This window comes from Castanea sativa, chromosome 2 (assembly GCF_040712315.1).
Source record: "Castanea sativa cultivar Marrone di Chiusa Pesio chromosome 2, ASM4071231v1".
Lineage (NCBI taxonomy): Eukaryota > Viridiplantae > Streptophyta > Magnoliopsida > Fagales > Fagaceae > Castanea > Castanea sativa.
The window spans coordinates 34,389,824-34,414,646 of record NC_134014.1 but is presented as its reverse complement, the minus strand read 5'-3'; the positions used below and the strand labels follow the sequence as shown (position 1 = coordinate 34,414,646).

Sequence of the window (24,823 nt, the reverse complement as noted above, 5' to 3'; positions counted from 1 at the left end):
GGTGCGATAGTCACTCCACAAGTATAAGTACTTGTGGAGTGTGGGGGGCAAGGGCTGGGGTCCAAGTCTCTAGGAGGGAGCTTCACACATATATATACTTAGATTAGACTAAAATAGAATTCTATCTTGTATAAAAAAAAAAGAATAATAATAAAAAGTAAAGAAGTTAATGCTTTTTGTGTAAGAAGTTAATGATATTAACAAAATTCCTCACACACAATGAGCAAAATGCTTTTTATTAATAGTTTAGGGAGAGACTACTCAGTTTTATAGTTTAGCAACATAACTATACTATAGTTAAGTTAAGGGATTTAACATAACCAAACTTTTTAACAGATAAATGGAGGTGATGATTAAACTCAAGAGTCATTAACCAAACTTACTACCAAGCTGAGGTGATTATGAAAGTTTGGGTTTAGGGGGAGAGGAGGAGAGTAGAGTGAAGTTGGTTAAAATAGGCTAATTTTGGGCCATTTCTGCTCTACTCTCCATCCCTTCCCCTCAATCTAAATGGACCATAGAGAGATCTTAACCAAACTTATTACTATATAACTGGAGGTGGTGAATCTTGCGATCAAACTCGAGCCATCCCTTTTACAATGCGTCAGTCACAGTTTCGAAATATGAGGCATTTTTAATTTTTCGCCAAAGAGCTATTCATTTGATCTCCTGAATTTTTGTACACAAAAATCACATTAGCAAGTCAATGGCATTAGTCCTCATCCTTAGCAATAATGTGTCATGAACCAAAACCAAAAAGATTCTCATATTTTAGCAGAAATACTAAATTTTCCCTTTCAGATGCTAGGGTCAACGTCGACTTAACCTGATCATTAATTTTTTATACTAATACTGGCCAAAATATCAAGATAAAACCCTGAAACTGTTATTGGGTCAACAGATTTGAAGGTGGCAGCTTGATCAAGAGTATCATGAACTGTGAAACATAGAACTGATGAAATTGCAATGCAAACATTGGAAGTACAAACTGCAATCACAACCATTTACATCATTAATTTTAGCACATCTTGGCTACTTGATGAACACAACACCAAGTTTTCTTTCCAATTAAAATTACTTTCTGGGTTCAATTTAACAGCAGTGTGCAGCACCAACTAATAAAAGAAAAGAGCACTGGATGCTAAGCTCACAGGGCTTTTCACAAAGTTACATATGGAAGAAAGGATCCCAGAAAGAGCTCTGATCCAGTGCAGCTGATTTTCAGAGTCCATGGTAGGTCAGGGGGAGGGTAAGAATCAAACCACCTTGCATGGCAAGCCAACAGGCAGTCGAACAAGAGCAGCCTACCAAATTAGATATTTGAAGCGCTCAAGGCCATTACCTTGCACTGTTCATTCATGGCCAAAAGCTGAGCCTCTTTCTTGTCAAGAAGAGCACTTAACCTCACATTCTCTTCCATAAGTTTCTGCACTTCAGTCTCTTTCTGCATCTTCTCACCCTCTAACTGTGTTGTCTTTGCGACTAGCCTGCTTCATGGCAACATCAGATAATAAAACCACCAAAAATTAAATAATCTAGCAACAGGAAGGTATAGAAAAATTGATTTAGCTACGCAGACAATGCAAATCACCGGCATTATCAAGGGGAAGCAAATTTTCCATGCCAGGCAAAGATATCAACAAGAGCCTAAAGGTTGGGGATTTTAGATATGGTCCAACTGTATTGGGAAAGCAGATGAAAAAGAGAGGAAACCAATTTCTGCTTAACAAATAAACTTCATTTTTTCATATATTTTTACAATTTTATTTTCGTTACTCAAACTTTTCTGGGTTGGCAACTCAAAATGTGAGACTGGCTTCCAGTCAACTTTCTTCATTAATCATTTTGTATGATCTTTTTCCCTTTCTTTCAACTTTTCCAAAATCTAAACAGAGTCTAACAACCTTTATAAAAATTTTAATCTGATAGACAATTAAAAAAAGTCAATCAGAACACCTACCAACCTATCTGCCTGACCCTATGTTTGGAAAGAGAGGAGAGACGAAGAAAAGAAGTGTATTAGTAAATAATTTATTCTAGCCATCTCTTCTCAAACACAAAGTGAACAGTGATATTGATTCAGTAATAATTTGCTACTTGCTAATAGAGAAAAACAACAGAAATAAGATACAGCATAAGGAATGGTTTCATGTTTGAGGGATGAAATTCTCCTTCAAATCAAAGAGTTATGATTAAGCACTAATTTTTCAATGCATTATTGTGCTAGTATGATGTCTACCTGGCTATCAAAATGAAGAAGCCAAAAAACCTATAAAGAAGCGAGTTTCTAAATTGTCATCATAAAGAACTGATCATATTAACAGTAACCAATCCAACACATTTTTTCATTTAATTACCTGCCAAATAGCTCCAGAAGTTCCAAAATCTGGACACTAAAGTAAATCTTTAAAACCAAAGAGATGCCTCTCCAACTAAGAAATAAGTTTAATTACCTTAACATTGTATCGCACTTATATGAGACATTACTTAAATGTACTAATCTCACAAATTATCTATTTGGCACTAATCATAAATCTAACAGTACCAATTTCACACATTTTTTCATTTGATTACCTACTAAATAGCTCCAGAAGTTCCAAAATCTGGATGCTAATGTAAAATTTTAAAACCAAAGAGATGCCTGTCCAACTAAGAAATAAGGTTAATAACCTTAACATTGTAGCGTGCTAATTTGTAACAAATTACACAAGACAGAAACACAGAAGATGCAAGCATAAACAAAACAGAAAGCTAATGAATAGAAGAAATGCATAAGAAAGTGTAATAAAACTCTTAACACAGCCAACCAAATAATATCTAGCAAACTCTTGACAATCACGAAAAGGATGTGACCAAAGCATCTTATACATTGGAGATACCTAAAAAGTAAAAACATACCCTTTTTTTTATGTTTTAAAAAGCATACTAACCGTTCAAACAGCTTCTCAATAGTTTGGAACTGCTTCTCTGATGAAAGAAGTGTTTCTCTCACAGTGATGAGACTGCTAACATATGATTTTAGAGACTCAAAGTCTCTTTTCACACGACAAAGCTCCTGTTCATTTTCTGCAGCTCGCTGCCTCTGTCTAGATGTTTCTTCAACCAAATCCTCAACTCTCTGCCGCATTTCATTCAGTATGCTATTTGTACCTAGAGCAAAACGTTCCATCTCCTCTAACTTCAAAGACATGTTCTCAATTTGGATTGACTTCCGTTTAATTTCTTCCTGGCCAAAAGTTACCTTCTCCTTCTCAATTACAGTTTCAGATTCTGCTAATATAACCCTTTTAACAAGAGCTTCCATTACATCTGTAACCATCTGCACAGACTTGAGTATTTCACCAGTGTACGTTGCATCTTGTTCATCCAGTGAAACATATTTCCCACTAATTCCAATCAGTGTTTCTTCATCTGGACCGTCAAATGAAGAAAGATCAATATTCCTAGTCCAGCCAGACAATGGTGTACCATTTTTGTCAATAAACCCTACCCCTTCTAATTGTTTGATGCCACATGATGTATGGGCTAAATGGGGAACAGCCATGAGTCGTGCCTTTGATTTCAAGTAGGTTAAAAGTGTTGCAGTAGTTTTAACTCTCCGCCAAAGAACCTCTAACTCCTTCTTTGCATCTTCCTCAGACCCCTGTATAGATATTTTTACCTCCATAATTTTTGCTTGCAAGACATCCACTTGGGACTGGCTCCTTTCCATTTCGTGCTTCCACTCTTCGTGTGTTTGGCTTAGCTGAGACTTCAAATTTGACAAGTCAACATCATTCTCTGCAGCCATCCCCTGTCAAAATTATGAAGAAATGAACATGAGAATTCCAATTGACTGACTACATGGAGATTCTTATAGGATCCTTGAAGATACGAAAAATAATGCATTACAAAGCTATGAAGCTCAGACACAGTAGTTAACAACACGCCAGCTAGCCCAACCAAGCAAGATGAAGCAGACAAAGGTCCTAATAGGCTGAACACCATGCATCAAAGTTTCCATCTTGCAAAAGAAGGTCTATCTTTGTTTCTTCCTGCCTTTTTTTTGGATGAATAATGGAAGGCATATCTTATCTGGTAAAAACAGTTGAAATGTAACTGTACACCAATTCTGGAAAATCTATGCTTATCCACACTGAAAGCATTCAGCCTCTTCAACTAAACAAACATAATTCTTACAATGAGCCCTTACAAATGCATTATCTATACATATTTACAATGCTCACAAGCTTCACAAGGACAACCAATATATAGTAGCTGACTAAACATATTACATGCATACTAGATCAGAAGAAGTTTCTTCAAGACTGTAAATGACACTTATTCTCTTCTTCTACTTCTTTTCATCCCAAATTGTTAATTACACATGCACCCAATAAGTCCTGAACTCACAAACTCACCGTCCTCTTTGGTTCTACAAGGGGAGGAAGTGTCATCTAAGCGAGAGCTAATTGGCAAAAATGACACTTATTTATGAATCACAGATACACACAATACCTCAAAATGTAATATGGAGAGACAAGGAAAAAATCGTTGCAATCACAAACCTTCCCAGTTCTCACACATCTAAACCGCACCTCCTTGTATTACACAAACCAACTAAGATTTTTAGCCAAAATCAAATGCTTCTATTCTCAAAGTAACTGTCGTTGATTTATTATGACTAATTAGCTCATAATCATCATTGACAAGCAGGTCATAGCCAAAATTAAATTAGATATAATGCAATTATGCAACATATAAATCGTAAATCTAAAGCCATTCCCACTTCAAAGCTCATTTCTTTTAATTTTTTTTTCTTTAAAAAAAAAAAAAAAAACGAGGAATAAAACCCATATCAAAATGTGGATTTTCATTTTACCAAGTGAAGAAACAAACAAAACCCCAAACTCAAAGTGAACACATCGGCAAAAAAGAAGGATACCCATAAGCCCTAAAATTCAAATTAATCCATCAACAAACTTAATCTTTAAAAAAAAGCATAATTAGGATCTTAATCATGATACTAACCTTAAAAGCAAACGGACAAAACCCAAAACTGAAAAAACAAAAGGAAATAAAAGACGCAATTAAAAGAAGACAAACCGAACCTCGGGATGGATGACGATGAAGATGAAGATGAAGATGGAGACGACGATGACGATGACGATGACGATGACGATGAAAGGTGGTGATGTTGGTGTTGGGTATTCTTGGTTGGTATAGTACGCGTCGATCTTATAAAAAGAACAAAAAGGAAAAAATAAAAACAACAAAAGAATATTATGAGGAAGGTAGCGGGGCTTGGCAGGTGCTTCTTTCTTTGTCTATACTATTTCTGTTCCTTTTTCCTTTACTTTTTCTTCTTCTTCTAACTTTTCTATTATTATTAGTATTTTTTTTTTTCAATCTGTATGAAAGAAATTATTGAAAATTTAAATAGGGTAGATGACTTTTACGAGATCAATTTTTAAGTATTGAATTCTTCGTCTCATTATATAAATAAATAAAAAAAGGGTTAACCAGTGAACTATCCAAAAAAGACAAAATTTCTGTGGCTATTATGAATTATATTTTGAGTTATAATTAATTTAATTTAATATAGTTTATCGCTATTTGTAACTCTAAAAAAAGGAAATTGACAGATTATTGTCGATGGGGAAAGATAAGGAAAAAAAAACAAGATTTTAGGATGAGATGAAAATTGGTCCAAAGTGGAATCTAGTTGTGCCAAAAATCTTGGAACTTAATTAGTTGGCACATTATGGTGTTTCCAAAGGAAGGCATTCAAGATTCAATGTATGTTTAGATATCTCTTATTTTGCTGAGATTGAGTACTTATTGCTGAAAGTATTGTAGATAAAGGTAAAAGTTAGTTGATATAATACAGTAGGACCATAAATAGTACCAAAAAGTGTAGTGGAATTTATGAATAGTAACAAAAATAAGCTGAATAGTGAAATAATTTATAATTGTCATTACTTCCCAAATGCACACTCAAAGTCTTGATCTCAAAGGGTTGGCTTAGTGATTTCTAAGACTTCATAATATCCATAAGATTATAAGTTTGAAATCTTTTGCCCACATCTTGGGGCCACCCGGTCCAACCCATGGAATTCCTCACTGTAATAACCTAGTGCATGTGAGACGAGATGATTGCATACACCTAAGGCCTCGTCTGGAAGGAGGAAATGGAATGAAAAGAATCATTTTAAAATATTCTTTCCTTCCCTTGTTTAGGAGTTTTAATGAAGGGAATGAAAAGTTCATTCCCTTATTTAGGAGTTTAAGTAGGAGAGAATGGAATGGATAAAAGAGAACACTCATTCCTTTCTATTCCCTTAAAACCTCAAATTTTCATTTCCCTCGAAATTTGGAAGAATGAGAATGAATGAAATTATATTTAATGATTTTTTTACTAAAACTCCCAAAATACTCTTATATATTCAACTCTTTATTTTAAAATAGGGGTCTAATAGTAATATTGTCATAAAATGATTTTATCTCATTCCCTCCATGTTACTCCCAAACAAGATTACTTACATTTCATTCGTTTTCATTCCTTTATTTTAAAACATCCCGTCAAGGTTACTTAATTTCATTTCATTTCATTCTTTTCCATTTATTTCCCTTACTTAAATACATTCAATTTCTTTCTATTTCCTTCCCTTATGAACTCCCAAACGAAGCCTAAGGGAGTAGTCAGATACTCGAAGAGGTCTGGACACTCTTTTTTTCAACCAAAAAAAAAAAAAAATCAAACTCTTATTATTCTCCCAATTATTGAATTGTAAAAAAAAAAAAAGAATCTAGTTGTTTCGAAAATTATATATGTATAAAATTCATTTTTCAATAATCAGATCTGATGCAATATTTTCACAGTAAATCTTAAACGGTGGGTTGTTACTTAACAACTTACCGATTATGATTTGTTGTAAATGTGTTATTATTGTATTTGATAAGGAATATTAATTTGACTTAGGTGTGAGTAATTAGATTATCTATTGTTTTCTCTTTCCCTTTGTTTTTCTCTTTATTTATCTTTCTCTAATCGCTCTACACACACAAATAAAAAAATAAAAAATAAAATGGAGCAAAGAGCCTCATGCACACTTCGACGAGACTAGATATTATTATTAAAAAAATGATGTCTCAACTTTGCTAGACTAATCCACTCCCTACTCTTGAGATAGCCTAGAAACTCATTAGCCGACAACAAGATATATAGAACCTAAAACCTCCAAATTTATGACTTGTCTCATGAGTTCGTTTAATCTGCCACCCGGACTGTCTCCAAAGAGACAACAATAATTAATTATGTTAGGTTTTAAATATTTATGCTCTATCAAATATCCAAATTTGATTATAATTAAACTCTTATTTTGTGTGAATTGTACTTCTAATTGTCCTACAATTTGATGCCTAAGTGTTTTTATATTTTAAATGCACTCCAATTTAATTCCAATCATAATCTAATTTTATGTCAATTACATCAATCAATATATATATACAAGCAGAGACCTCATGCCATGTGGCGCTCTAATTTCATTTAACATTTTTAACCTATTTTCATTAAGTTTTTTCTTTAACTATTATTTAAAAAATCACATTAACTTTTTTTTTCTTTTACAGTTATCTAAAAGATGGACTATATTTCAAAATTAAATTAAAATCATACCAAATTTTATGAAAATCTCAAGCCCACTTATTACCTAAAATATTATGCCCCAGGCATAACCCTTCCATATTAATTTTTCTTACATTCTCCAAAATTTGGTGTAGCATCATAAAATAGGACACACATTTTGAGAGACTCTCTTACAATCTTCCTAATAAGACTCTTATTATTAAGTGCCACATCAATTTACTCTTTCCTCTTCCTATGGTGATAGTATATGCCCAATTGTTCACTCTCTACAATCTTCCTGATAGGAGTCTTATTATTAAGTGCCACATTAATTTACTCTTTCCTCTTCCTATGGTGATAGTATTTTTGCACAAAACTAGATTATTTCTGCACCATCTTCTTTTATATGGTGGAATCTATTAAAAATAAATAAATAAACGGTTTATATGATAGAAACAATAATTCTCTCAATTTGTTTTTTGTTTTAATTTCTAATATAGAAGACTCTTGAAGCCAACAAATTATATGCCCAGTTGTTCACTCTCTTCCAAGGAATGTAAAAGATATTGTACACTTTAATTAGCCAAAATCTATATATATATATATAAAAGTAGAGATCTCATACGAGAGTGCATGAGCTTCTGCCATGTGACGCTCTAATATTTTGTTTATATTTTTAACCTCTTTTTCATTAAATTTTTTTTACTGTTATCCAAAAAATCACATTAACTTCTTCTTTTTTACTGTTATCTAAAATATGGGTTGTACTTTAAACTTAAATTAAAATAATATCAAATCTTATGAAAAGCTCAAGCCCACTTATTACCTTACATATTATGACCCAGGTGTGACCCTTCCACATTAATTTTTTTCCCACATTCTCCAAAATTTGGGCTAGCATCATAAGATAGGAAACACATTTTGAAATACTATCTCTACAATCTTCCTGATAAAACTCTTATTATTAAGTGACACATCAATTTGCTCTTTCCTCTTCCTATAGTGATAGTATTTTTGCATAAAAATGGATTATTTCTACACTATCTTCTTTTATACGGTGGAATCTATTAAAAATAAATAAATAAACAGTTTATATGATAGAAACAATTATATCCTCAATTTGTTTTTTGTTTTAAGTTCTAATGTAGAAAACTTTTGAAGCCAACAAATTATATGCTAGTTGTTCGCTCTCTTTCAAGGAACTCAAAAAGATATTGTACACTTTAATTAACCAAAATAATTAAATAATTGTGAATTCATTTAGGCTACATATATTCATATTCTTAATTATGTATATTCATAATAATTTTGGTTCTTTTTATTTTCTTCCTCTTGATGATATGTATAATATAACTGAATAGAAGATGAGTATTATATGGCCATAAAAAATAGTTAGAAATTATTTCAAAATAAAGGTATAAAATATTCGTGCATCACGCGGAACATTAACTAGATACATACAAATTCGCTTCTCAAAAAAAAAAAAAAAAAAAAAAAGAAGATACATACAAATTCATGCATCTAAATATAAAAAATATAAAAAGATTCAATTTCAATTTATTATGTTTCTACGTAATACTATAAATGTACAATCATTATTCGTAAAGTATAATTCTACTATTCCCAATTGTTGGCTCTAAGGCTTCTAATAGCAAACCTTTTTTTTCCAATCAAACTATATTCACATGACTGCTTGTAGAGGTGCATTAATGACTCGAATTTTCACTTGTATATACTTGAATGAAAGTTAGTACCAAATTTGTATATTTGTGTAAATGAACTTTGTAAGATCATTGCTTGTAGATTTATGTTAATAACTTTATTTCTTCTCAAAAACAAAAATGTTAATAACGTTATTATTACTCGTGTATAATTGTGTGAATAATTTGTGTCAAACCTTTAGATCTGTGCCTATAAATTTTATATCATTTTACTTATAAATTTGTATGAATAACTTTAGATTTACACTCGTATATTTTGGTGATAACATTTTTATCAAAACTTTATAAAATCATTACTTGTAGATTTGTGTTAATAAACTATATATCATCACTTTATAGTTTATATCCTACCTCTTCCAGTATGTGGGTCTCACACGGTTGTGGATCTACGTTGTAAGATGAATGATGCATATATATATAATATATAAAATAATTATTATTAGTGAATGTGATTTCAAACTCAATAGGCACCTTTGCTTAGGGGGTTGCCCCCAATATGAAAATGTCTTAAGGAGCGGTGTCATCACACCACGTCTCATCAAAAAGGAATCTTGGAGCTAATTACCAATCTCACTACATAAGATCAAAAAGATTGTTATGTGAGTAGCAGTAAAAGCAGTATACAAAGTAAAAACGCACATAGAATCTTTTCATTTTGTCATCACATATTCACATGTTGGACAAAATTGAGGTACAGTAATTTAGGTGATGTTCCTTTGATTCCCCTCTTAAGATTTAGTCATGTGGTTATTTAACTAAAAAATACACTTACATCCCATGAGAAAAAATCCACATGGAAATTTTAAAAGGGGAACCTAAAGAACAACACCTAAATACTGTACATCCTCCTTGATACCTATTCCAGACCCATCCCAGTGATAGCTTTGTTTGATACAAGAGCAGCAGCAACAATCCTTCATCCTAAGATTTTACCAGAAGATTTTTGGTTACCCCATCATCAGATGTTCAGAGCAGCCAATGGAGAAACATTCCTGATCACCCAGAAAAGTAAACCCATTCACATTAGAATATTCACAACCCTTACCATTAAACACCAAGTCCTTGGATCCCCTCTCACAGGCAGAGACCTCCTTATAGGATTTGACCTCCTTCACCAGATACCTAGCCTCAGATGGTCTTCAAAAGGCCTCTTGCATAAACAACACATTCTCACATGGACCCAGGTACCACATTTGTTTTCATTAAACCCCTTTGATTCCTTGAAAGCCCACATTATCAATGAATGTTGTGCAGCCACCCACTCAGAATTCCTCTTAAAAAACCCAAACCCACTATGGAAAAACCCAGCCTTTTTCATAACCCTTCCCTTCAAAAAGAATGAAGATGTTAACCCCACAAAAGCTAGTCATAGAGGTATGAATCCAGAACACTTGTCCCTAGCTAAGCAGGAGTTAGCTACCCTTCTTTCAGAAAACCTCATTGAACCCACAACTTCTCCATGGGCATGTGAAGCCTTCTATGTTAACAAGCATGCAGAACAAGTTCGAGGAAAGCTCAGATTGGTAATCAATTATCAAGATCTTAATCATTTCCTTGCTGATGACAAGTTTCCACTGCCAAACAAAAGTGCTCTTTTCCAACATCTTTCCAATGCCAAAGTATTTTCAAAATTTGATCTTAAAGCAGGATTTTGGCAACTTGGAATCCATCCAGAAGAAAGATACAAGACAGCTTTTTGCATTCCGGACCACCATTATCAATGGACGGTAATGCCTTTTGGCCTTAAAAATGCTCCATCCCAGTTCCAAAAAGCAATGGTAACTATTTTCCAACCACTGTTGCCAAATGCATTGATCTATGTAGATGATATCCTCCTATTCTCAAAAGATGCAGAATCCCATGAAAAATTGCTTACTGAATTTTACAATTTAGTAAAAGCTCAAGGGATAATGCTTTCAGAAAAGAAAATGGTCATAGGAGTATCCTTTATTGATTTCCTTGGAGTAAACATTTCAGATGGAAAGTACACTCTGCAGCCTCACATAGCAGTCTCTCTCAGTGAATTTCCAGATATACTACAAGTACAAACGATCCAACGAGTTTCTTGGAATTGTTAACTACATGTCGATTTCATTCCAAAAATTTCCAAAAACAGAGATTGTTTGTCCAAGTTATTGAAGAAATCTCTCTCCGGCCATGGAATTCGGTTCATACGAAGCGGTTCAACGAGTTGAAAAAATTAGCGAAAGCTTCCCCCTTTGCGAGATTCCGAGGCACGGGAAAAAGGATTTTACGGACGGATGCAAGTGTGAGTATTGGGCGACGGCTCTCTTTGAAGAAATTAATGGAAAAAGAAGCATTTGTGGATACAAAAGCGGTGCATTCAAGCCCTTGAGAACTCCATTATCATTCCACTTTCAAAGAAATTCGGCGAGTTAAACATGGTATTGAAAAGTTCCAGTTTCACCTCCTTGGTCACAATTTCCTTGTAGAAATGGATATGTCTTCCTTCCCAAAAATGCTCCAGTTCAAAAGAAAAATGCTCCCCCATCCCCAGTTACTTAGATGGTCAAATTGGTTTTCACAGTGGTCCTTCCAAGTCAAGCACATCAAAGGTACAGATAACCTTATCACTGCCTACCTTTCTAGAAAGCCTCCAGTTCTCCATACCACAATAATTCCTCCACCCTTATGTGTATACCCAATAACCGACCCATCCTCATCCTCAGGCCCTTCTTCATCCTCAGACCCTTCTACTTCATCCTCCAATGACGTCATGGACATAATAGAAACCCTTCCCTCAGACATAAAAGACCAAATAAAAACCCTAACCCTTCAAGCCAGATCCAAAAGAATCATCCAAGTCCTCCATAATTACCTCACACAAAACCAGAACCATTTCCTTGCCATTTACCCAGATATTGAGCAACCATGGAAAACCCCATTTGCATTTTGGATAACACGATGGAATGTTGTTCATTACCTTTACATGTGGTACTTACTCAATGAGTACTACTTGTGCATTCACTTTGAACCACGTTTCTACTCATACATTTTTCTTCATGATAATAAATATTTTAACAAATTCTGGCATGAACTTTTGAAAAATGATGCTCATGATGGTCAATGGTCCAAGTATCACAAAGCAGATCACCCCAGGTTTGGTCAAAACTTTCTAAGGGAGGAAAATTTTGTGAGTATGAGGGTGATGCATGGTCAAACATATAACAGGGTAAGGGTTTTTGTGTGTGGGTTTGACTGGGAGGTTTAGGATGACATTTTTGTATTTGGGGAAGGACTTTCTGGTAATATGGTATTAAAGGTGGTTTCTGGTTTTGTTGGTTTTGGTTATGACTTTCTTTGCATGGGGAAAAGGATGGAGGTTTTTGTTTTCTGGATCTGGGGTAAAGAACATAGTAATCAAACCTTCCTGAGGGTTCTCCAAGGAGGTCGACTTCTGGGTCTCCTGCTTCATATCTTTCTTTGAGAATCTGCTGGGAAGACTTCTTCTTTCTTCTTTTCTTATCTTCTTCAAATATTTCTTCTTCTCTGCATTCTTCACAATCACAAACATCCCACCATATATGGCATGTGGGTGATTTTCCTTCATAGACAGGTTTTCCATTTTCTTGAAATGCTTTGATCTGAAGACCATCAAGACCTTCATAAGAAACTGGCTGGAGCATAGCTGTTGGAAAGATCACTTCTTCTTTTACGGTGTGGTTGTCATAAATGTGACTTGACTTCACCATTTTGGTTTACGATGAAAAAAGAAGTGTGGGATCGGATTGGCCGAGATACCCTCGATGGAGAATCTCATACTTTGTAATCCATGACTCTGAAAGAGCTTTTTCATCCGATCTTTGTTCAATTGTCTTGGAACAAATGTGCACGTAGGCGTCATGCACGGATCAACTTGGATCGAAAGAGCATCATTGGACGGCAAACTCCGTATGACTACATCAAAAGCATGGTTACGGGTACGTAAGCAAGTTGGTAGTGAAGTGTGGCAGCAAAAGTATCTGGTACTTGAGAGGCTCCTGTAATCTGAACTTGAACTTTAAGAGCATCACATATGTGAGGATCTCTGAGAGACATGTTGAAATTGGGAAAAAGGGTGACAAAGATTGTTCCTGCATTTAGTGTAGTTTGGACTGTACCAATGACTGCATTGTGATATTCCATAAATCTAGAATCAAGGAGAGCAATTCTAGAAGCTATAGGGAGTCCTTTTCTGCCATGAAAGGTGAGTGCAAGTCTTACTGCACCAAAATGGAGGTGAGTATAACCTTGTCTTTGCCATGGAATGACAAACTCTCTAGGAAGAGCAAGAGTGATAAAATTTTCTTTCTCACTGGCTGGAATACTAAATTGGTCAAATTTTGAAGCTTGGACATACTCTTTGACACTAGAGGGTTAGGAAGGACCTAGAAATTTTTTTATGGATTTTTTGAAAGTTTTTTGGGGTTTATCAAACACAGTATAGGGATTTACAATGGGAAAGTCTGTAATAGGTATTTTACTATCTTCAGGAATATGGGATATTTCATATAGATACTCTAATCTATTTGCAGTAGATTTTCTAAAGGAAAGATCACAAGAAGTGGTAATGGTATCAGTGACTGCGAGGATGATGGTAGGAACTGGCCATGACTGTTTCGAAAAAGAAGAAAAATTTTCCTAAGATCTGACAGGACTAAAACGCCACTCCTAGGCTCACGTCCACTAGACTACTCAGGAAAAATAATTCTTTGACACTTTTAGTACAACTCCTTAGTTTTCTACTTGATTATCAAATCCCAGTTTCTGATGTGATTATCACAGAGGATCCACAGTAAGTGGCAACTGTTAATCACAGAGCATACTAATCAGGACAATAATTCAAGTGTACTAATCAAAGGAGAGAGAAACTGATTCTGAGGCTTTACCAGTTTTTGGAAAAGATTGCATGTATATGGATGTTGAGTGCAAGGTAGGCAACATAAAACTGCTAGTGCACAGTGAAAGGTTGGTTATGGCTCTGATACCACATATAGGGAGAAGTGGACGAAGAAGTAAGTGAAAGGAGACGAAACCAAATGTAAAAGACTAAAGGACGAAGGAGACTAAAATACAAAGAACAACAAAACTACAAAACTAAATTATTTCATGAACTTAGGAAGTTACGGGAGAAGAAATGGAAAGGATGAAATGTGGATAAAGACGAGACAACTACAAGACGAACATAGGAGGGTGTAAGAAGATCATGGAAGCTTATTAATGGCATATATTGCTAGAATACTATAGAAAATAACTGCAGAATATGGGATAGAACACAGAACAAGATACAACAAACTGATAGATATTATTATGTTGAACAAGTTTTTTACAGGACTGGAAGACATAGACTGTAAAATATTACACAAGCTAGCTGACTCTCTAATTTTCCTTACTCTTATTCACTCTCTCTTTTCTGTTCTCGCTTCACTCTGCTAAACTAATGATACAAAGGGTCTTTTTATAGGCAAACATCTTACAAGAAGACAAAATAATTTACAGTAACAAAGCGTGAATTCTGAGTTCTTGCTTTACAGGTGTTGGAAACTGGCGGAGGACGCAGTACTGGCTGGCTCTGCAAAATCTTCTTCTGACATCGGAAATCCTGGAACTGAAGTAAAGGACTAGTTATAATTCATTCATTCTTGAAAGGAGTGTGTCGGCAAGGTGGAAAAGGAGGCCAAGACAAAAGTGGGTCCAAAGTGGGTCCCACAATTTTCGTTTTTTTTTTTTTTTTTTTGTACATAATTTCTTCTAATCATCTCTTCCTTGGAACCATTCTTCATCAATGTCGGCATCTGGATCAGGATTATGATAATAGGGATCATCAAAATCAAACGGACTGGGCATTTCCCAATGGTGTTGATAAGGCCATTGCTGTCTGCAAATGTTTGGGTCAGCGGGTACAATTTCTGGAAGGATTCCCTGGTTGAGAGATTCTGCCATTGAAAGTGAATAGTGACAGGATATCCATGATACATCTGTGTGTCTGTGAATAGTACCGTCGGCATTTGTTACCCAATGGACATCTGGAGGGTGGACAATTCCTTCTGCTTGAACATTATCTTTGGAATTTAGCTTTGCAACTATACATTATCTGTAGTACATATTTTTGTTCATCCTGCGTACATACATGGGTTTAGATTGTAGAATTATGGTGGGTTGAATTATCTTTATCCAAAGAAGGCCAAGGATTGAACTTGAACTGTCGGAAGACTGAAGGAACTCTCTTAGTAGCCATTCTAGAAGAATTATAATAATTAATTAAATGAATAGTCTATGCTCTATGGTAGACTTGCCAATTTATTCTAGCCTCCAGATATCTCAGGGAAGCATTGCTCGGATGATCTGTAGTATGCTATCTCGCGCCCCTTGCCTCACTAATCACTATGCAGGTATTTTGAATGATGTACGCATTCCTTTCCTCCAAATTGTTATGATAGTTTCCTCTACGCAAAATATTGTTAAAGTCAATCTCACTCAATTATCAAACAGATTCCAAATTTGTTTAAGCAAGACAAGCATCTGCTTCCTGTCTTGTACAATTTGTCTACAAACGCGAACCTTACTCATAATGCCTGATCTTCTTATTTTCGTTCACATTATCATACAACTCTTTTCAGCTTATATATACACTAAGAAAAAGCTTGACGAAGAGTCAAAGACGACTTTGCTGTTCATAGGCAAAAAAAACTAATGTAGAATCAAACACTACTAGCAGATATTAATTAAGGGAAATGTTAACAAGTACTGCATAGTGCTTGTTAAGATTTCCCTTTTTGGGTCTCATTTAAATAAAAGAAAAAAAGTTATCAAAAAGATTACCAAAAGAGATAAACAATTATCAAAAAACTGTTAAAAGTTACCCCAAAACCTGAAAAGCTGCCACAATATTTGTTGTTAACGGGCACCTTACACAACCCATTAATTAATAAGCACATGGAAGGTCCTTTACATTGTGGCTCACTCTGGAAAGAATTATATTTCTTTCATAGGGTACAACATGGAATCATCTAACATGCTCTTTTATGCAAAAGACTGTACCATTGAAGAACTGGTTATCAAGCCGGAGAGGAGCCCAACAATGAGAGCACTGTTGTATGTTGTTGGTTCACCTTGCATTGAGTTTCTTCGGGAATCGTTATAGGTCTCATTGAGGAAGGGCCCGCCCACTAGTGCTCCAACAGCTACATTTGGATTAGGATGGGAAGAGTTAAGCCACTTAAACCCATCTCTGCAGCCAGTTTTAGCATCAACAGGAATTGAAGATCCCCTATGGTGTGCATATTGAGGGTAGCTACTCCCATATCCAATGAGATAACTCATCTTAATTGGATTATTGCCCAACACATAATCTGCCTGAAAGTATTTGAAATGTGTTCAGGAGTAACACAGAGAAGTGAAGAACTACGTATGTTGTATGTATCTTGCTAGATGAGGAGCAATGCTGAGAAGTGCATTAAATATGAATGTTGAAATATGTCTCTAGCAACACCTTAAGGGCATGCTTAAAAGCACTCTAAGAAAGTACTTGATCCTAACAAATTTTCATTTTCCATAGTATGTGTTTAGTGATAAACTAGACCACAGATAATGCAGGCAGGATGTTTCAGGAATTCACTGTAGAAACACATTGAATAATGAGTCCAGACTGATTAATGGTGCAAAATCATTGCACCTTATTCCAACAAATTACATACCTGAGAAATTGCAAATTTGTGAAGATCCTCTGGCTTGTAAGATTTACCATTGCAATATAGAGTTTCAGTCTGGGATGTAAGCATGTAATCACTATAAAGAACAGCTAGAAATGCAGATGCCACAGGATGCTGCAATGAGTTCCACTCTGACACCCATATCAGACCACCTATTTTAAAAGCACAGGTTCCAATCCAAAAATTAAGACCGAGTTCATGATGCAAGTGGAATTAATATTGCTGTATATCAAACAAGAAGGGTGCATGATTCATTAATAAAATTGTGATCATGACATCAGTGCTATTTAAGTTGAACCTAGCATGCAAGAAAAGGAAACAAAGCTTTCAAGAAAAGAAAGGTGGTCCAAAAACTAAGAAGCCTTGCAATGAGATCCACACTGACTGTCCAATGTTAATGCTAATTTTTCAGGCGTTTGATTAATAGCTCTGCATACATACCAAATAAATAAAGAATATAAAAAGAAAATAGTAGAATCTTCACTAATGAATATGCCAGATTCTTTAACCAGATTAGCTGGTACCCACCACCAAATTTTCCTGTGAAATATTTCTTAAAGAGGATTAGGAGATTATTGGTTCAAATTTTCCATTTTCCTCTACTTTTGGGGCCAAAAATAAAGGCAGACCAAGTTGTTCGACCTTTTTTGTTTAGTATTATTTTTCTTCAATATCCCACACATAAAGACAAGCACACCATAAAAGCAAAATAATGACTTTACAGTATATCCATGGTCTTAGGAAAAACACACACACACACATGCATATATATGAGAAAAGAAAATTACTCTCTGTTCTGCTTGAAGTGGCTGTTGGTGAATCTGGTACTAGAGCACACATGATGGCCTCAGAAGATTCCCTATACAGCTGGAGATCAAGATTCTCAGAAGTTGAATCATCTTTTGCACCAAAGAAATTTATCCTCGAGAGGAGAACCTGTTCAGAAATTGCAAAATTATCAGCATAGGTTCACATTATGCAACTATTTTAGGTCAGCTAGCAGCCTAGCACTTGATGCATCATTTTTTAAATTCTAAAACACCCAGGACCACATTGCATGTACAACTTTGAGCTGCCTTCTCTATTCTCAACACACCTCCAATATACAAAATTTGACAGTAGATTGAATCCTTATTATGATATGAACAGTATCGTACAGGGGATAGTATGGTCTCAAAGAGTGCTCTAATAAGTAATATGTTACGAACCTATGAGTAGAACTCACCCTTGAAAACCGGCTTGTAAGGGGAGGGTGCCCAAGAGCTTATAAACACATAATTAAGCTTATACTTAATCCATGTGGGACACTTGGATCATAACATAATATAATATATAAACAACATATTAAGAAGGTACACTATTCAAGCTCATATGAAGTAATGGACCAAAAAAGAAGCTAAAAACAAGCTATAGTAATTTTGATATTTGCCTATGCATTACCTGATCTAACATCAACATCTATCTAAAAGATAAAGTACTTCATTAAAAACAAGAATTGAAACAATAAAAGCACTGTATCATAAAATATGCCTGAGTTCCAGCATGCTTGTCAACCCAACTAAACCAAGTTGGACTGCCCCAGCTAGAAAATTCTTTCCCATTTTGTTCAGTTACATATTTGAGGTAAAATTGTTTCCCAGTTGCATGATAGAGCCAGGTAGCTGCCCACAAGAGTTCATCTCCATATCCTGTGGAGTTGCAATATTTCTGCAATTGGGGGATGCTGACACTGTATGAACCTCGGTAAGTATCAGCCAAAATAAACAGCTGCTGGGCATGCATAAGGAGCATACTAGAATAGGCAAAATCATTTTCTTGAAAACCATTGATGTTGATGCCATAGCGGCTGCAGTTTCTGCTGCAACTTCTGTTCCTGGGAATGACATGTTAACCTGCACAAGAGGCCTTTTCTCAGGGATGGCTTCAGGCCTTTCCCAACAGTTGTGGTCTACTTCAGGATCACCCACCTTCAATCACCAAAAACAAAAAGAAACACAACAATTTAGACAATAATTCTTTCTTATACAAGATTTTACTAGGCAAATAGTTGGTATACTCCACAATTTTTTTGGAACTTCAAATGGGGATTCTAAGAATGAACAGCATATGCTGACAACAATAAAGCCTTTTAGTCCAAAGTTAAGAGTAAACTATGGATCACAACACACGAATCCGATTGACTACATATCATGCTATACTAATAATTATTGTGGATCTTGAAAGGTGATAGTTTTTGGCAGAAACGGTATGATTCCTGTGAAATCTGCTTAATGTAGTACATATTTTTGTTCATCCTGCGTACATACATGGGTTTAGATTGTAGAATTATGGTGGGTTGAATTATCTTTATCCAAAGAAGGCCAAGGATTGAACTTGAACCGTCGGAAGACTGAAGGAACTCTCTTAGTAGCCATTCTAGAAGAATGATAATAATTAATTAAATGAATAGTCTATGCTCTATGGTAGACTTGCCAATTTGTTCTAGCCTCCAGATATCTCAGGGAAGCATTGCTCGGATGATCTGTAGTCTGCTATCTCGTGCTCCTTGCCTCACTAATCACTATGCAGGTATTTTGAATGATGTACGCATTCCTTTCCTCCAAATTGTTATGATAGTTTCCTCTACGCCAAATATTGTTAAAGTCAATCTCACTCAATTATCAAACAGATTCCAAATTTGTTTAAGCAAGACAAGCATCTGCTTCCTGTCTTGTACAATTTGTCTACAAACGCGAACCTTACTCATAATGCCTGATCTTCTTATTTTCGTTCACATTATCATACAACTCTTTTCAGCTTATATATACACTAAGAAAAAGCTTGGCAAAGACGACTTTGCTGTTCATAAGAAAAAAAAAACTAATGTAGAATCAAACACTACTAGCAGATATTAATTGATAAGCACATGGAAGGTCCTGTAAAATGTGGCTCACTCTGGAAAGAATTATATTTCTTTCATTGGGTACAACATGGAATCATCTAACATGCTCTTTTATGCAAAAGACTGTACCATTGAAGAACTGGTTATCAAGCCGGAGAGGAGCCCAACAATGAGAGCACTGTTGTATGTTTTTGGTTCACCTTGCATTGAGTTTCTTCGGGAATCATTATAGGTCTCATTGAGGAAGGGCCCGCCCCACTAGTCCTCCAACAGCTACATTTGGATTAGGACGGGAAGAGTTAAGCCACTTAAACCCATCTCTGCAGCCAGTTTTAGCATCAACAGGAATTGAAGATCCCCTATGGTGTGCATATTGAGGGTAGCTACTCCCATATCCAATGAGATAACTCATCTTCATTGGATTATTGCCCAACACATAATCTGCCTGAAAGTATTTGAAATGCGTTCAGGAGTAATACAGAGAAGTGAAGAACTACGTATGTTGTATATATCTTGCTAGGTGAGGAGCAATGCTGAGAAGTGCATTAAATATGAATGTTGAAATATGTCTCTAGCAACACCTTAAGGGCATGCTTAAATAAGAAAGTACTTGATCCTAACAAAATTTCATTTTCCATAGTATATGTTTAGTGATAAACTAGACCACAGATAATGCAGGCAGGATGTTTCAGGAATTCACTGTAGAAACACATTGTGCAATGAGTCCAGACTGATTAATGGTGCAAAATCTTGCACCTTATTCCAACAAATTGAATACCTGAGAAATGGCAAATTTGTGAAGATCCTCGGGCTTGTAAGATTTACCATTGCAATATAGAGTTTCAGTCTGGGATGTAAGCATGTAATCACTATAAAAAACAGCTAGAAATGCAGATGCCACAGGATGCTGCAATGAGTTCCACTCTGGCACCCATATCAGACCACCTCTTTTAAAAGCACAGGTTCCAATCCAAAAATTAAGACCGAGTTCATGATGCAAGTGGAATTAATATTGCTGTATATCAAACAAGAAGGGTGCATGATTCATTAATAAAATTGTGATCATGACATCAGTGCTATTTAAGTTGAACCTAGCATGCAAGAAAAGGAAACAAAGCTTTCAAGAAAAGAAAGGTAGTCCAAAAACTAAGAAGCCTTGCAATGAGATCCACATTGACTGTCCAATCTTAATGCTAATTTTTCAGGCGTTTGATTAATAGCTCTGCATACATACCAAATAAATAAAGAATATAAAAAGAAAATAGTAGAACCTTCACTAGTGAATATGCCAGATTCTTTAACCAGATTAGCTGGTACCCACCACCAAATTTTCCTTTGAAATGTTTCTTAAAAAAGATTATTTAGGAGATTATTGGTTCAAATTTTCCATTTTCCTCTTCTTTCGGGGCCAAAAAAAAGGCAGACCAAGTTGTTTGACCTTTTTTGTTTAGTATTATTTTTCTTCAATATTCCACACATGAAGACAAGCACACCATAAAAGCAAAATAATGACTTTACAGTATATCCATGGTCTTAGGAAAAACACACACACACACACACATGCATATATACGAGAAGTGAAAATTACTCTGTTCTGCTTGAAGTGGCTGTTGGTGAATCTGGTAGTAGAGCACACATGATGGCCTCAGCAGATTCCCTATACAGCGGGAGATCAAGATTCTCAGAAGTTGACTCATCTTTTGCACCAAAGAAATTTATCCTCGAGAGGAGAACCTGCTCAGAAATTGTAAAATTATCAGCATAGGTTCACATTATGCAACTATTTAAGGTCAGCTAGCAGCCTAGCACTTGATGCATCATTTTTTAAATTCCAAAACACCCAGGACCACATTGCATGTACAACTTTGAGCTGCCTTCTCTCTTCTCAACACACCTCCAATATACAAAATTAGACAGTAGATTGAATCCGTATTATGATATGAATAGTATCATACAGGGGATAGTATGGTCTCAAAGAGTGCTCTAATAAGTAATATAAGATATAAACAACATATTAAGAAGGTACACTATTGAAGCTCATATGAAGTAATGGACCAGAAAATAAGCTAAAAAGAAGCTATAGTAATTTTGATATTAGCCTATGCATTACCTGATCTAACATCAACATCTATCTAAAAGAAAAAGTACTTCATTAAAAACTAGAATTGAAACAATAAAAGCACTGTATCATAAAATATGCCTGAGTTCCAGCATGCTTGTCATCCCAACTAAACCAAGTTGGACTGCCCCAGCTAGCAAATTCTTTCCCATTTTGTTCAGTTACATATTTGAGGTAAAATTGTTTCCCAGTTGCATGTTAGAGCCAGGTAGCTGCCCACAAGAGTTCATCTCCATATCCTGTGGAATTGTAATATTTCTGCACTTGGGGGATGCTGACACTGTATGAACCTCGGTAAGTATCAGCCAAAATAAACAGCTGCTGGGCATGCATAAGGAGCATACTAGAATAGGTAAAATCGATTTTCTTGAAAACCATTGATGCTGATGCCATAGCGGCTGCAGTTTCTGCTGCAACTTCTGTTCCTGGGAATGACATGTTAACCTGCACAAGAGGCCTTTTTTCAGTCATGGCTTCAGGCCTTTCCCAACAGTTATGGTCCACTTCAGGATCACCCACCTTCAACCACCAAAAACAAAAAGAACACAACAATTTAGACAATAATTCTTTCTTATACAGAATTTTACTAGGTAAATAGTTGGTGTACTCCACAATTTTTTCGGAACTTCAAATGTGGGTTCTAAGAATGAACAGCATATGCTGACAACAATAAAGCCTTTTAGTCCCAAAGTTAAGAGTCAACTATGGATCCTCAACACATGAATCCGATTGACTACATATCATGCTAAACTAAAAGTATACAAAAACATAAGGTGTAATGGTGTGGATTGGTGTTTGTGAAACATCTACATTTTTTTATTAAAAAAAAAATCAGAATATTGATTAAATTATTAAATTTACTATTTTCTCAGAGCTTAAGTTTTTGGGAGTTTCAGTAATTTATCGCAAAATACAAGACCTGTGGACCTGTGGTTGACAATCTCATAAGTTTTTTGAAACATTACAGATATCCCAATGCCATGTGCACATATCAAAATATTTTATGCACTTGTCTCTGTGATTCTATAGCCTATGAAATTAGTATATTAAATGAAACAACATATTATCAAGTATCAACTTATCATAAGATCAAAAAGAAGTAATAGTTAAAAACAAGTGACAAACCTGAACATAGAGCACATTTGCAGAAGGATGAGCATTGATAAGATAATCAGTTATCCACTTAAGCGAGTCCTGAGCGTGTTCCAATTGCTTCACCACATTCATATGATCCCCATATTCAAGAATCGCCCATGACAACACCGTTGCCGTAAAACGGTAAAAGCCATTGGAAATCCAAACTTAATGAGATCACCTGCATCATACATTCCTTTTGATAAATCCAGATTTTCCTCATTCCCATCTCTTAACCCCGAGTCCCCTCTCCATGCAATCCTATTATTCACCAACTTACCAGCTGCAACAACAAAATTCAAACAAACTAATTAATTCATTAATTAAGGACATTCAACTTAAGGTTTGAAAAATAAGATCAATAGGGTGTGTGACCAAATTGCAGTTCTGGGACCAAACCATTTGCCACAACTTATTGAAATGATTGACTGTGACTGGTGGAGAATCACTTTCAGATGGACTTCAAAAAATTTCTCCACACACAGTTGACCACGTCAGAGTTGTAGCAAAAGTTGTGTCTCTAGACTTTCTAGATTAAATTGTGTACATTTTTTAACATCAAAGAATTGCAAAGCGATTTCAAGGGCGTCGGTGTATTTTTCAACAATGGCGCCGGGAATTGAAGTTGGCTTAGCTGAGTGACGAAAGTTCTTTGATATAGTGAGTGTAGCCGCTTCTACAACCAGAGCTCCAATCACAAACACAATTAAATACCAACACTAGCCCTTGGACTTTGTCTGTTCAGCCACCCCAGCTTCCATTTACATTTTCAAAAGTGAACTGTAATTCAGTTCGAAGAAAACAGTTTCTAATGCTAATTTACGTTTTCCTTGTTAAGGTTTTTAAGGTTAGGGACTGTTGTATTGTGTGTACTATTTTATTAAGCGGGTGAGAGTTTGGAATATCGTTGGAGCCAAATTTTCTGGTAATATTCCCTCTTTTAAGTGGAATGACAAAGATGCCCTTGCATGCTTGGACGAGCTGTGGGCCCGGGATGAAGTGGAAGGTTGAGATGTAGCCGGAGATATACCGTCAAGGTAGCCGGCAACGTTGTTTTATGATTCTGTGAAAAGGACAGGTCGGCTTGTCGTTTTTGTTAGAAACGGCTAAAATGGAAGATCACTTTTGTTGCTTTCAGTGCCTGCACGAGCACTGTGCACGAGGTTGAGATTGGCTCTGGAACTGGAACTCTAGAGTTTAGTAAACAACATATTTCCTTGAATTTTGATCAACCAAAACGCTGGATTTTTTATTTTACAAAATTTTACTTCGGAAATATGTATGTATGAAGTATGAACTATGAGTGTTAAGGGTAAGGATATTTTATAGTTGATGTTTTACTTTGATGTTATCAAGAATTCACTTGCATGTTTTAACTTTACTTAGATTACTTCTCTCAAAAAAATTCAGAGTTTTTAACTGATTTAAATGCTCAGAGAAAGGAAACGACTAAAGAAGCTTAATAAAAAAGTAGCTAGTACAAGTCTGGTAACAAAATATTGCTAGTTGGGTTGACACAGTTGGAAGAGAGCAGTGATAATTTTTGTGATATTTCTTATTGGAAATGATATGACTTCAGAATGTAAAATTATGTGAATGCTTGAGAATTTTAGAGTTACTGTTTTTTTTTTTTAACTTCTGTGGTTATAA

The 24,823-nt window shown here is 35.3% G+C and overlaps 1 protein-coding gene and 2 pseudogenes across 1 annotated transcript; all 3 read right to left on the bottom strand.

Annotated features, from left to right (window-relative positions):
* Positions 1-933: 933 nt before the first annotated feature.
* On the bottom strand, positions 934-5,316 carry LOC142625613 (uncharacterized). The gene is made up of 3 exons (XM_075799270.1): positions 5,091-5,316; positions 2,931-3,793; positions 934-1,487 (listed from the first exon to the last, which is right to left on the bottom strand). The coding sequence occupies exons 2-3, from the start codon at positions 3,788-3,790 to the stop codon at positions 1,313-1,315; spliced, it is 1,035 nt and encodes a 344-aa protein (XP_075655385.1). The 5' UTR covers positions 3,791-3,793; positions 5,091-5,316; the 3' UTR covers positions 934-1,312.
* An 11,034-nt stretch (positions 5,317-16,350) lies between these two features.
* LOC142625260 (endoglucanase 24-like) lies at positions 16,351-19,785 on the bottom strand (annotated as a pseudogene).
* A 246-nt stretch (positions 19,786-20,031) lies between these two features.
* LOC142626518 (endoglucanase 24-like) lies at positions 20,032-23,934 on the bottom strand (annotated as a pseudogene).
* Positions 23,935-24,823: the final 889 nt, after the last annotated feature.